Here is a 12,081-nt window from a genome sequence, read left to right as displayed (position 1 = left end):
GGTCGAGCAGGGCGAGGCGATCGCCGGCGACGCCGTGGGCGGCGACGACGCGCCGCCCGGCGCGCCGCGGCTCCCCGCGACCGCGCCGGAGCACTGGCTGCTCGCCGCGGCGCGGCCGGCGCGCAGCACGGCCGACGACGAGGCGGAGGCCGCGGCGGCGGCCCGGGCGCGCTGGCTCGAGCTGCGCGGGAAGCAGGGCGGGCCCGACCAGGCGAGCGCCCCCGCCACGCCCGCGGCGATGGCGGCGACCACCCCGGCCGAGACGGAGGAGGCGGAGGGCGGCGGCCCCACCGCGCCGTGGCCGCCGGCGCCGCCCGCCGCGGCGTCGATGGGGGCGCCGGGCGGGAGACGGTGAGCAGCTTTGGGTTTCGCGAGCGTAGCGCGCACGCAGCACGCAGCACGGTAGCCGGTAGTCCGTCGGGTAGCGACGCAAGAGGGGTCCAGAAGATACAGTGCGTTCTGGTTCCGCTCGATGTAACAGAAAGAGTTTTTGTCCGACGAATCGCGACTCCACGGACCACACCGCACACCCCGGCCCACGCACGGCGCGCCGCGCGCGCGCGGCGCCGAGGGCCCGAGGCCACGGGCCACGCCGCGCACCGGCCAAAACGCCAACGCAAGGGGTCTTGTCTGTGATCTGTGATCCGTGAGGGTCGGCCCGCAGGCGTCTTGTCTGTTGCCTCTTCGTGAGAAGGTCGTCCGATAGACCCCGCCGATAAAAAGCCGTACCGTGTGGAGAAGCCCATAAGCCATATATTACAGGACAGGCACCTTTAGACCTTTTGTGCATTGACCATTGTGGTGACCACTTAGAGTCCTTACACTCCCCGCAGTTCGCACCTGCCACCTCTTTTGAGCGACACTACGTTTCCGCAGCTGGGGATTCTCCGGGCTTCCCTCTTTTACCCGTGCTGGCCGGATTCCTCCTCTGAACAACTCAAGTCTCAAGAGAAGTTCGATCGGCCCCAGTCTCGAACACTGGCAGAGAAAGAAGGCAGAGCCGGTCTCAATCTCATCTTACCGGAGGTGCCGTACCAATTTCCGCGAAGAGGCCACTGGCCAAAAGCGCATGTCTTGAAGGTCCGACACTGCTAGCCCATAGGGCCCTTACAATTTTCCACCCGTCCAGAATTCGGAGCACGAACCGGGACCACCGAGTCACGGATCGCTGGTCGAGCGACCCGGGGGATGCCCCGCGCGCCTCACCCAGGCGCGAGAAACGAACGATCTGCGAGGCGTGGCTGCTCATGCGGCCCGATGGGGAGGAGTGGGGCGGACTACGGGGATCGGCCTCTTACACCGCCCTTCCCTGCAGCGAGCCCCCCTCCAACCCACCCACGCTAGGTCTCGGGGGACGCAGGGGTCACACCCGAAGACCTCGAGAACTAGTCGGGGCAGTCGGAGAAGGGGCAACTCCGTGCACTGACGGTCCGCCGTCAGAAAACACGCCTGCGTGGATCGCGTCACACCAATCCTCGCTACGCAACGCAACCAAAGGATATCCACCTCGAGAACCTCGAGAGTCCCGCGCTTGCTTTTTACTTATCGAGAACGACCTTGGGGGACCCCTAGACTTAAAAGTGGGTGGGCCCTGGGGCGCCTGCGGCTTAAACGGCTTAAAACGGCCCGTTTTAAGGCTGCCTGGGCCGCCGACTCCTTGAACGGTCTTTTAACGGCAATATTGGAGAAAACGGCGCGGAATGCAGCGACCGTGCCGGTGAGGCCGATTTTCTTAAACGGTCTTAAAAAAACTCCGGACTCAGAACCCTAGGGGTACCCTAAAAGAGGGGCCGATTTTCTTAAAACCCTAGTGGGTGGATAACCTGTCAGACAGGCGGTCTCGCGGAATCTCGCGTTGACACAACCGCGGTGCGCGCCCTGTAGGTCGCCAGACCAAACCGCGCCGGCCTGGCCATGCCCGCATAGTGGACATTGACGGGTCCGGTCGGTTCCGCGCACGCTCATCGCCCGGATCGGCTGCGCCGCGCTGCTCTCGACGGCCTCTCGAGCGGGCGCAGCGCACACGCGGCACGGCGAAGGAGGGCGCGATACTCCACCGGTTCTTCGGCCGTCTGCCTCGGCGCACGACCCGCGGGGCACGTGCGCGCCTCGAGAAGCTCCGCCGCCCCGCCCGGTGCTGCCCACCCGCCTTCGGTGGCACCCGCCGACGCGCAGGCGCTCGCGCCGGGTGCGGCTCCTCGGCGACGTCGAGCGTGGTGCCCGACGGCTCAGGAGCCTTCTACCATCAACCACTACCACGGCCGCCACCGTCGGCGCCTTCGCTCGAGCTCTCCGAGGCCGCGTTCTGACCTCGTGCCGCGGCTGTCGTCGCTGCAGCAGCGACGAGGGCCGCGGCAAGGGGTGCAGCGGCGACGGGCGGGGCGGAGAGGCGCGGCCAGCTACCGGGCTGTTGCCCCCGCCTACCGCGTCGGGCCCCTGCACCCGGAGGCGGCTTGCGGCAGCCTTCCCGTGTCTCCGTGCGACCCGATGGGGTAGCCGGCCAAAACGCGCGCGTCTGTGAGATTTCCGGACTTTGAGTGTGCACCGCGGGAAATATCAAAGTGAGAGTGTACCAAAGTTAGTAGGTCATTTTGAAGGGTTGGTATAGGCCTTTCACTGGTGGGTAGCCCGGGCGTCGCGCGGTACGCGCCGGGCCGTCAGCGCCTTTCGAAAACAGCGACACTATCCACCTACTAGGGGTTTACGGTCTTAGACCAGCACGGCGTTTCACCTTGTCACTCCTTGCGTTGAGCACCTGTGTCCCATGCAAGCCGTCGGCATCGTCGTGTCGGCAGAGTACTGCCCGATCGCGGCTCTTCTCGGTGATAGCATCGACGACTCGTCGGTCATCGGCGGCTGCGCGTCTCCTCCTTCCCGCCTCGCCCTCGCCACGCTCGACGTGGACTTGCACTGCAGGGCCGCGATTGATGCTGAAGCTGTGACTTCTCCGCGTCCGTCAAAGCGCGTGTGCCGCGGCCTGGAGACGCCCTCGAGCCCGCAGCTCTCGCAGATGGCCCTTCTGCTAAACAGCGATATCGGGCCGGGCCTCCTCAAAACCCTCTTCTTGAAAGCGGCGCCGCCGCCTCTGCCGCCGATCCAGATCAAGCTGGGGGCTCACCCGGCGCCCAGCGGGTCGCGAAAGGACAAGCCGCAGCGATGCTCGCGATGCGGCGGCCTCGGCCATAAGGCGAGGACCTGCAAGCACAGCAGCTCAGGCGTGACCGCCGGTGTGTAGCCACCCTCTGAACTAAAAATAAGACGGGTCTCGCTAGGACCCTCGCCTCCAGTGCCTCCAATCAAGTCGCACCTCTCTTCTTCAGCGAATGCAGCGGCAGCACCACGTGCACGTCAGAGGCCGGGCCGACTGGCGGACCTGCATGCCCAGCCATGCCCCCCACTCCCCACACCCGCTTGGATCGATCAGCTGACAGCTCCATCAGCTCCCACCACCGCGTGTCGTGTCATGAAGCATGATAGATAGACATAGACATACAAACAAACGTACGTGTTAGATTTGTTTGGTATTGCTAAAAATCTCTCTCTAGACATATAGAAAGCATGAACCATCGAAAGAGGTCTGATCTCCAAAAAGAACTCTCGGCTCGCCGCGCGCGCCCGCGCCCCGCCCCTTTTGCGCAGCAACACCTTAAACTTCATGGCCCTCCAAATTCGGGTCGGAGCGTAGCGGAGACCGGAGTGGGACCCGAGTTTGAAAAAGGCGACGGACGCTTGCGTCCTAGCCTCCAACAACGCCTCCCCGGCGCAGAGGGGCCCCCGGAGGGATGCTCAACCGCCCCACGCCACGCCGCTTGCGGCGGTCCTATTCCCAGTTCGGGGCCACTTCTTATTTTTGCCTTGGAATAATTCTTATTTTGTTAAATTCTTATTTTTGCAAAGGAGGAGAGTTGGGACGCGACCAGCGCTCGCTCTTCGCCGCCGTGCCTCTCTACCGCCGCGCCTCTCCAGCGGAGCAAAATGGGCGCCCTGATCTCCGCCCCAGTCGCGTGCATCGGAGGGATGTGCGCGTCGTGCGTCGGCTCGTGCGCCGTCGGCGCGCTGTGCAAGTGCTGCACATGCCGCTGCCTCGCCTCGCCGTTCAAGACGAACGTGCTCTACTGCCTGATCCTCTTCGTTGCCACCACCGTCGCCCTGGTCCTCCGATACTCTGAGCAGGACATGGCGGTCGACACCTGGTCTACTCCCGGCTCGGCGTCATACACCCTCTGCGAGGGCGGCCGGTGCGAGGGCAACTGGGCAGTCTTCCGCATCTCGTTCACTCTCTCCTGCCTCTTTCTGACGATGCTGTTCCTGACGTGCAGCGAGTCCAAGGCGGCTGTGTTTGCGCACCGCGGCTTCTGGCTCGCCAAGGTCATCGGCGTCATCGCTGTCGGTGCCACCACCGTCTTCATGCCCAACGACGCGTTCGCCTACTACGCTTGGATTGCCCGCTTCGTCGCGCCCGGCTTTCTCGTGTACCAGGTGATCTCGCTGATTGGATTCGGCTACTCCGCCAACACGGCCATGGTGGAGCGCGACGATCAGGCACCGCCCGCGCCGCTCCTCTGCATCAGCAACTCGGGCGGCAACGTCTGGAAGGTGGCCAACCTGCTGCTCTGCCTCCTCCTCTACGTGGGCATCCTGACGGGCATCGGCCTGCTGTACGACCGCTTCCCGCAGAGCGGCTGCTCCTTCAACCCGCTGGCTGTCACCACCACGCTCCTGCTCGTCCTCCTCAACACCGCCCTCTCCGTCTCGAGCATCGCGCCGCACGCCGCCCTCCTCACCTCCGCCCTCGTCTCCGCTTACGGCACGTGGGTCTGCTACGGCGCGATGGCTGCGATGCCGTACGCCGAGTGCAACCCGCTCGCAAATAGCCCGGGCTTCGTCTCCTCCGTGGTCTCGATCTGCATCGCCACCGGCACCGTCGCCTTCCTCACCTTCAGCGCCGGCCGCCGCGAGACGGCGAAAATGAGCGCCAAGGAGGTGGCGACGAATGCGGGCCAGCTGGCGCCGGCGCCGGCTGCGGCGCCCGCAGCGGCGGACGCGGTCACCGTGAAGGTGGAGGGCGAGGAGGCCCGCGAGGACCCGCTCGATGAGGTGGCGCCACAGTCGTACCGCGGCTACTACTTTGTCATGCTGCTCCTCTCCTTTTACCTGGCCATGCTGCTGTCCAACTGGGGCACCGCCGCCGATGGCGAGGCCGACGCCGAGCTGCTGAACGGGTCGTACAACGCCTCGCTCGCGTCGGCCTGGGTGCAGCTGACGTCGGGCTGGCTGTGTGCGCTGCTCTACCTATGGACGCTCGTCGCGCCGCGGCTGCTGCCCGACCGCGACTTTAGCGTTTGAAGCGAGCTGCGTCCTGCGACGTGCGAGCAGCGAGGCCCGGCGGCTGGACCTGTGAGCGCCTTTAGCCTGGGATCAGGATAGTTTTTAGAGCACTGGACACTGGTTCCTATCCTTAGCTCCTTCAGATTACTGTGCGTTTCAGATAACGATTAACGTCAGACCATATTTGCTACATATGTTGAGTAAACACAACCAAACATTCATCATTCAACCGTGGCCGCGCACGCACGTGTGTGTGTACGCACAAACTCGCACATGGCTGACCGTCACCCACGGCCGAGCAACTCGCCTCTCGGTCTCGCGGCGCGGGAGACACCGACCGGCAGACGCAGTCCGCACGAGAGAGACTGGCGACACGCATGTGCCGCAAGGCGCAAGCGCATCGCGGCTCAAGCCATGGCCATTGGCCGACAGGTCCACCTTCGAGTCCTTCTCTCACACGCGGTAGCCGCTTCACAGCATCAGGGCTTCTTGTCCCCTCCCCGCGCTGGGCCGCTCGCCGCTGGGAGCTCATACACGTCAACCTTCAACACGAGCCTATTTTGGACGCCGCCCTGCTGGTCGAATCGCACCTCGGGCGACTTGTGCACCAGCGCGTTCGACGCCTTGATGGACCGAGCCGTGCCGTGCGGGAGCGGGAAGCGGGTACCCTTGATCAGCAGCAAGTCGCCGACGGCCACGCTCTCGACGAGCTTTGGGTCGCGGATGATGCACTTGTTGTTCCCGCAGTGCTGCAACTCCCAAAAGTCCACGTTCCCCTTCCTCGTGTACTCGGTGCCCACCACGCCCGTATAGCTAACGATCCCGCGGCCGACAAAGTTGTCGCAGTGCCACCGCGAGCAAACGTTCTCGCCAAAGAGCTCGAGCTTGACGCTGAGCTGCCGCACCGCGGGGCAGAGCGCCTTCCACGCGCGTCCCAGCGCGCAGGCGTCCTCGTGCAGCTGGCGGCTGATCGGGTCTGGGAGCCCGGCGCCGGAGAGCAGCTCAACGACCGCCGCCGAGAACCGGCTAGCCTCGCTGGGAGCGGTGCACGTCAGGCCCCTCTCCGGCCAGCGAGAGCACGCCTCATCGATGGCGCTCTGGAACTCGTCCCACCTGCCGTCGAAAGGCCGCGCCGCAACGAGGCCGTCGTACTGCGAGCTCTCGGCCTGGGCCCAGCGCGAGATGTCGTCGGTGGTGAAGAGCGCCGTTGTGTCGACTCGAGAGTGCGCTCCGCCTCCAAACGGCGGCAGCCACGAGCCGGGAAGGAGCGAGGTGTGTGGCAGCAGCATGCGAGACCTGTCGATGAACCCAAAGCGTGCTAGACAGCAGCAAGTGAAAAAAACCTGCTATGTCTCTTTTGAATCTTTGGCCCAACAAATTCTCTCTCCACCCCTCCTTCCGCCACGCTCTCCAAAAGCTCCCCGAGCATCTCGCCCTGCTCCGGCGGAGTCCCGGACGCCAGCACACACGGCTAGATATCATGGCGGGCCGCCTAGGCCCTGTGATCGGAGGTAGAGTCGGTGATCGCCGTTTCAGTTTCCCGGTTCTCTTGTTTAAAAGAAACTCCAGGATTGCTCAGAGGGTGCTCGGTCCCGCCCAACCTTGTCTGTCTTGGTCGCTGCATCTGCTAGCCCATCTCTCCTGCGCTAGCCCTACTGCCCCAACATTAACAGCATGCTGTGTGCCGTCGTCGTCGCCCTCGCTGCATTCCACGGGTCGGCCATCCACACGTCCAAGGTGGCGCCGCACATGGCTCTCGATGTGCCCGCGTCTGCGCCGGTTCGCACATCGTATGCGGACCTCGTGCCCCACAAGAGCGCTGAGCAGGACAAGGTCAGCCTCGGCGACGGCTGCGAATTGTGTGGCGGTATGGGAGGCTGCCCTGTGTGCTCGACGCGGGCGGCGCCTGCTGGGCGCCGCATCTTTGACCTGGGCTCGTGAGTCTACGGTCGCCGGCGCCTCTGCGTGGGGCGTACTCTCTGCTTGGGCGACCTCTCCACCTCCACTCCGACGGACGGAGGTGTTGTATGAGCCGAAGTCGGCGCTAGGCGCGATGCGCCGCGACAGTTTTGAGAGCTGTTCTCTGGCGGGACGGCTGCTACACTGTACACAGTGTCTGGCCGTCGGCCTCCGTAGATGTACCTCGTCACGCGGGCCCGTGCGCTTGAAAGGATTCTTTTCACGACCGAAGTGAGGCTTGTCTCAACTGAGCTTGACCAAAGGTCCTCCGACGCGCGACGCGTCGTGCGCTCGTGCCACGTGAGACGTGACCGAGAGGCACGTGCGTCCGTGGGACGCTCCCACGCAGCGTCGCCTGCGTCGTGGACTGTGGTCGTCGCGCAGAGCTGCCGATAGGAGCCCCTTCGCCGCTGCGGCTGTCCGCGCAGCCGAAAGAAAGATAAATAAATAAATAAAACAGACATCCCAAGCTAGGGCTGGGTCGAGGACAGACACGTCCCCACCTTTGCAGGATTTTGCAAAAGCGAGGGGGGAGGGCGCATCGCGGCGCGGAGAGGGCTGGGCACGGGCACAGGGGGTCTCTCTCGCATAGGATACGCACTCGGCGGCACGAGGGCAGGGCTGGGCGTCCTATTTGTGCTCCCCTCGAAAGAAAGAGAAAAACACCCGCGCGGATGTTTTTCTTCTTTTCGCTTCTGCGGCGTCAGAGGCCCACCGGGGCACGCAGGCCGGGCTTCGTTGGGACCAGCATGCTCGCACTCCTCCTGCCGACCTGCATTGGGCTCTTCGACAGCATTGCGCCCGGACCGCTCCCGGCGGTGGCCGCCGCCGCCGCCTCTGCCGCCGCCGCCGCTGTGTGGCAATCACGCCGCACCCGGTGGCAGGCGGAGCAGGTCGAGGCGGCCGACGCTCTCCGAGCACGGCTTGGATCCCTCCTGCCCCTCCCACGCACATTTTTCCGCGTCAAACCGGCGGGGGGAAAGGGCGACGGGCTGTTTGCCACGAATGGCATTGACGCAGGCACGTTCCTCTTTGACTATGAGGGCGAGCGCCTCTCCGCGAGCGAGATGGAGTCGCGATACCCTGGCAACCCCGGCGGCGACTACGTCATCTCGGCTGGCGTCGGAGCCGGCTTCATCGACGCAGTGACTCCGGACCGCCGCAACCTGGCGCGGTACATGAATCACGACGGTAAGGCGCCCAATTGCCGCTGCATGTGCCTTCCCGCTAGCCTGCCGAAACCGCCGTCCGTGCCCGCCACGCCCTTTAGACCTCCTGCCTTGACGATGGTCGGCTCCCCGCCCACAGGACCATGATGAGCCCAGGCGGGCGCGCGATGCTGTTCACCAGCACTGACGTCGAGGCGGGAGACGAGCTCGTCTGGGATTACGGCCGGGATCCTAGATGCACCAGCGCCCTCCACCCGCGCGGCCCAGGGTGGCTGCGGCGGCCCGCGCACACCCTAACCACCCCTCCGTCGCCCCATCCCGCCCCAGGCCGCCAGTTCTGGCGCGGCCGCGCCGCGCCGCTGTAGCGTGGCTCTCGGCGCTGAGCGAACACAGCGACCGATCCTACATGAACATGCATGCAGATGTGCGCGAGGCCATGACGCGTGAGGCGCTCCTGCACTGAGCGCCAAGCCCCGGGGGGCGCTGCACCTCGCTCCTGGGGGGGGGTTGGTGGCCACAAGGCATTGTCTGAGGCTGCGAGAACTCTGCGAGATACCAGATACGGGCCGTCGAGACTCCGAGATGGCGCACTCGCGGGTGTGCTATGCGAGCCGCTGCGTGGCGGGTTGTTTTGTACTTGTCAATGTTGGGTGTGTACGTACGAAAAGAGGAAGCCCCGCTGCGGGCGCGGGGGCCCTAGAGGGTATCCATGCGGGGGGGAGATGGGGTCCCATGGCCCGCCGCAGGCCCCGATTTTTTCGATTTTTTGCGCGATTTTCTTACTTGTTTTCTCATGGGAATTCGGCGTGCTTGCGGCCATATGCTATCACGCCTTGCGACAGCCTGTCGGCGCTGCTGACCGTGCCATGATGCACAATTGATCACCTGCATAGCTCGCGGCCTTAGTATCAAGCATTCAGTGACGACCTGATCGTACGGCCAGTAGGAAGGTGTCCTTCCATCGTGTGCACGCTTCTGGCGCAATGCGCGTCGCCTCGGATTGGCTGCTGGCACTCTCAAGGCTATGCCTACGCAGCCTCGCGCGCATGGGCAGTCAAGAGGGACCACGCACCTTCTCAGGACAGCGCCGGTGCCTCTCTCTTGGACCGGCAAAGGTGGTGGTCTCGTGTCACCAATGGGACCAGTGCGGCATCGCGCCATCGACAGCTCTGAACTGCGCCTCACCACTGACCGGGAAGGCCGCCAAGTGGGCCAGCACAGGTCGCACATTGTGGCAGCAGTCAGCAGTGCATGTCTGATAGCTAGAGCAGCAGCGTCAGGGTCGCAGGGTCGGATCGTGTCAAGCCTCTCGCCCGGCCGGCCGCGTGCAGACGTCGGCCTGTCTGCTGTCTGGAGTGACGATCTGTCGGGGCGGTCAGACGTCAGTACGACCGATCAGGTCGGAGTTTTCTGATGGTTGGAGGGTCTATCTGTATGTACTCCTCGAGATCTCTCCAAATCTGCCCTCTGTTAGACCGGGTTAGATCGGGAAGTCGGTGCTAATAGAGACTAATAGAGCCGGAGCCCCGTTTCCGCACTCACTGCTGCGCGGCGCACGGTGCCTCCGTCCGGGGGCCCCCGCGCCCCCCCACAGAGACACACCACTCACCAAGTCGCAAGTGTCCACCACACAGGGCCGTCAGGGGAACTAGTTTGGACGGACGGAAAAACACCCCCCCCTTTTATGCCTGACCCTGGCCATGGCCTCTCTGGGGGTGAGCTGGGCCGGCCGCCTCCGGGTCCGCCACTCGCACGGTGGGCTCGCGTCCGGGAGAGCATCCGAGACCCGCGGTTGTCCGCTCGCTGGGCGCGACCTACATGGAAATCCACTGCACACAGATATGTGCTTTTGGCGCCTATTGCTCGCTCTCTGTGCAATCGCAACGCCAGAGGCCGTGCTTGGAGAGTGTGTCGCAGTGCTGCTACGTCAGTGGATTGAGCCGCGACGCAGGCTCCATCGGTGAGCTGCGGCGGCGCTCCGGCCGCTCCATGCATGCTCTCCGGCGAGCCGTCGCAAACGCGTTTCCGTCCGCCCGTTTCATCGAGTTTGCCCGAGTGGTAAAATGCAATAATCTGCCCGAGTGGTCAACTAAAACTTTGCCTTTCGTAAAAGTTGCCCGAGTGGTCTGTGGGGAAAAAACGAAAATCGAGACGGACTTCTTGAAAATCGAGACGGACTTCTTGAACGGCCGGGCAACATGTCTTCCTTACTATTATTAATTGATGCTTTTTGCACGGCTGAGCCCCCCCCCCCCCTCCCCCGCGCCCACTCCCTGCCCTCTCCCGCCACGCACTCCGTCAGAGCCCCCTCCCCTCTTGCACAACAGGAATTTTGACAATTAACAAGATGGTGCGGTCTCCTGCAGGTGAAGGAAAGGCACAGCTCTCAGAACGATGGGCTTGCCCATCCCGGAGTGGTTCGATCCCACACAAACCCGAGACGGTGACGGGAAGCGTACGGCGGTCTCAGGCCCAGTGAGGTAGTGCGCCAGTCCAACCCGGATCCTGCTGAACAAGCTCCTCTTGTAGCTCGATCGGTCACACCGCCATCGCCGTCGGGGAGAGGGGGGACGACACTGCTTTGGCAGCGTGCACCTCGATCCTGTACCGTGTTTGTTATGACCCCCCCCAATGAACACCAGTGAGGGAGGGCGAGACGATCGAGGGGTCCCGTACCATGCGGAATCAGCCCTATCCAGTGCTCAAGTGCTCAAGTCAGGGGAACCAGGCGTGTGCCTTATGTATTTACGGGCTACATGGCTGAGAAGCACAAGGGCGCCGCGAGAGACTACACGCGTCGCGCGGCGCGTACGTAAACACGGTTTGATTGATTGATGGGAGGGCAGAGGCCCAACGTCGGGCGGCTTGTCGGGGTCCGGAGCATTCGAGGGGGGAACGAGGAGGGGGGAATGGGCGGTCGGCGTCGGGGTAGAAGCAACAGGGCGTACGGGGTAGCCGCCACTTTCCTGCCTCGCAAGGGCGGGGCTGTCCCGGAAAGTGAGAAACGCCGGGCAGCGTGGCGCATTACTGAACCCTCCCATACGTGCTTGTGCTCCTCCTTCGCTGTCCCATCTCCTCATCTCTTTCCCGCCTGGGCGGGGCAGCGGGTGGGCGCGCGGTGAGGCGTGACGTGTGAGTGTGTGCGACTGCAGCGGCGGACCGCTCGCAAGAGACCATTGGGTTTGTACTATTAACAACGACTAGAGGTCCCCCTGCGCGGGCCCCGCCCCCCATCATGGGGGCGGGGCCCTTGCGAAGGAGTGTAGTTAGTGTTGCAAGATCAAACAGTATCATATTCTACCTCCGACAGTATGGTCTGTCACGAACGAACAGGACGACACTGATTAGCAAACGCGGCAACTAATTTCTCATCCTCATCCGGCGCCATCATGAGCACCTCGATAGGGAGCATGGCGTGTATTTCTGCGGCTGCACTTGAGCATATCTCAGATCTCAGTTCGTCGAGCTCTGGCGGCGTTGGCGCATTTTCGCAGGGCACGTAATTTGCCCTCTGCGCGGCGGCCTCCTTGTAAGCCTCAGCCATCAACGCACGCGAGGTAGGAGAGCTGCACCGATCGAGCGCTCGCTGTATCGACGCCTGCCTCCTCTCGAGCTCCTGCTGCGA

General features: G+C 63.9%; 3 protein-coding genes across 3 annotated transcripts in view; all 3 read left to right on the top strand.

Moving 5' to 3' along the window:
- EMIHUDRAFT_118951 (putative programmed cell death protein) overlaps positions 1 to 3,235 on the top strand; it is a gene marked incomplete at both ends in the record, with an annotated part of 6,033 nt that extends 2,798 nt beyond the window's left edge. The window contains 3 exons of the mRNA XM_005768970.1: positions 11 to 351; positions 2,176 to 2,216; positions 2,772 to 3,235. Of these exons, the coding sequence (XP_005769027.1) occupies positions 11 to 351; positions 2,176 to 2,216; positions 2,772 to 3,235 (846 nt within the window). The remainder of the gene's footprint in view (positions 1 to 10; positions 352 to 2,175; positions 2,217 to 2,771) is intronic.
- Positions 3,236 to 3,916: 681 nt separating this feature from the next.
- On the top strand, positions 3,917 to 5,553 carry EMIHUDRAFT_445379 (hypothetical protein). The gene is made up of 2 exons (XM_005768969.1): positions 3,917 to 5,349; positions 5,371 to 5,553. The coding sequence occupies exon 1, from the start codon at positions 3,976 to 3,978 to the stop codon at positions 5,344 to 5,346; it is 1,371 nt and encodes a 456-aa protein (XP_005769026.1). The 5' UTR covers positions 3,917 to 3,975; the 3' UTR covers positions 5,347 to 5,349; positions 5,371 to 5,553.
- A 2,483-nt stretch (positions 5,554 to 8,036) lies between these two features.
- On the top strand, positions 8,037 to 9,096 carry EMIHUDRAFT_470404 (hypothetical protein; the record flags this gene model as incomplete). The annotated part of the gene is made up of 3 exons (XM_005768968.1): positions 8,037 to 8,503; positions 8,596 to 8,724; positions 8,784 to 9,096. 3 exons carry the CDS (start codon positions 8,037 to 8,039, stop codon positions 8,917 to 8,919), a joined length of 732 nt encoding a protein of 243 aa, XP_005769025.1. The 3' UTR covers positions 8,920 to 9,096.
- Positions 9,097 to 12,081: the final 2,985 nt, after the last annotated feature.

Source organism: Emiliania huxleyi (genome assembly GCF_000372725.1).
Source record: "Emiliania huxleyi CCMP1516 unplaced genomic scaffold EMIHUscaffold_438, whole genome shotgun sequence".
In the NCBI taxonomy this organism is placed as follows: domain Eukaryota; phylum Haptophyta; order Isochrysidales; family Noelaerhabdaceae; genus Emiliania; species Emiliania huxleyi.
The sequence above is the reverse complement of the archived record's forward strand: the minus strand, read 5'-3'. Positions and strand labels throughout refer to the sequence as shown.

Coding starts and splice junctions, on each gene's coding strand:
- EMIHUDRAFT_445379 (XM_005768969.1), top strand. CDS start 3,976: ATGGGCGCCCTGATCTCCGCCCCAGTCGCGTGCATCGGAGGGATGTGC.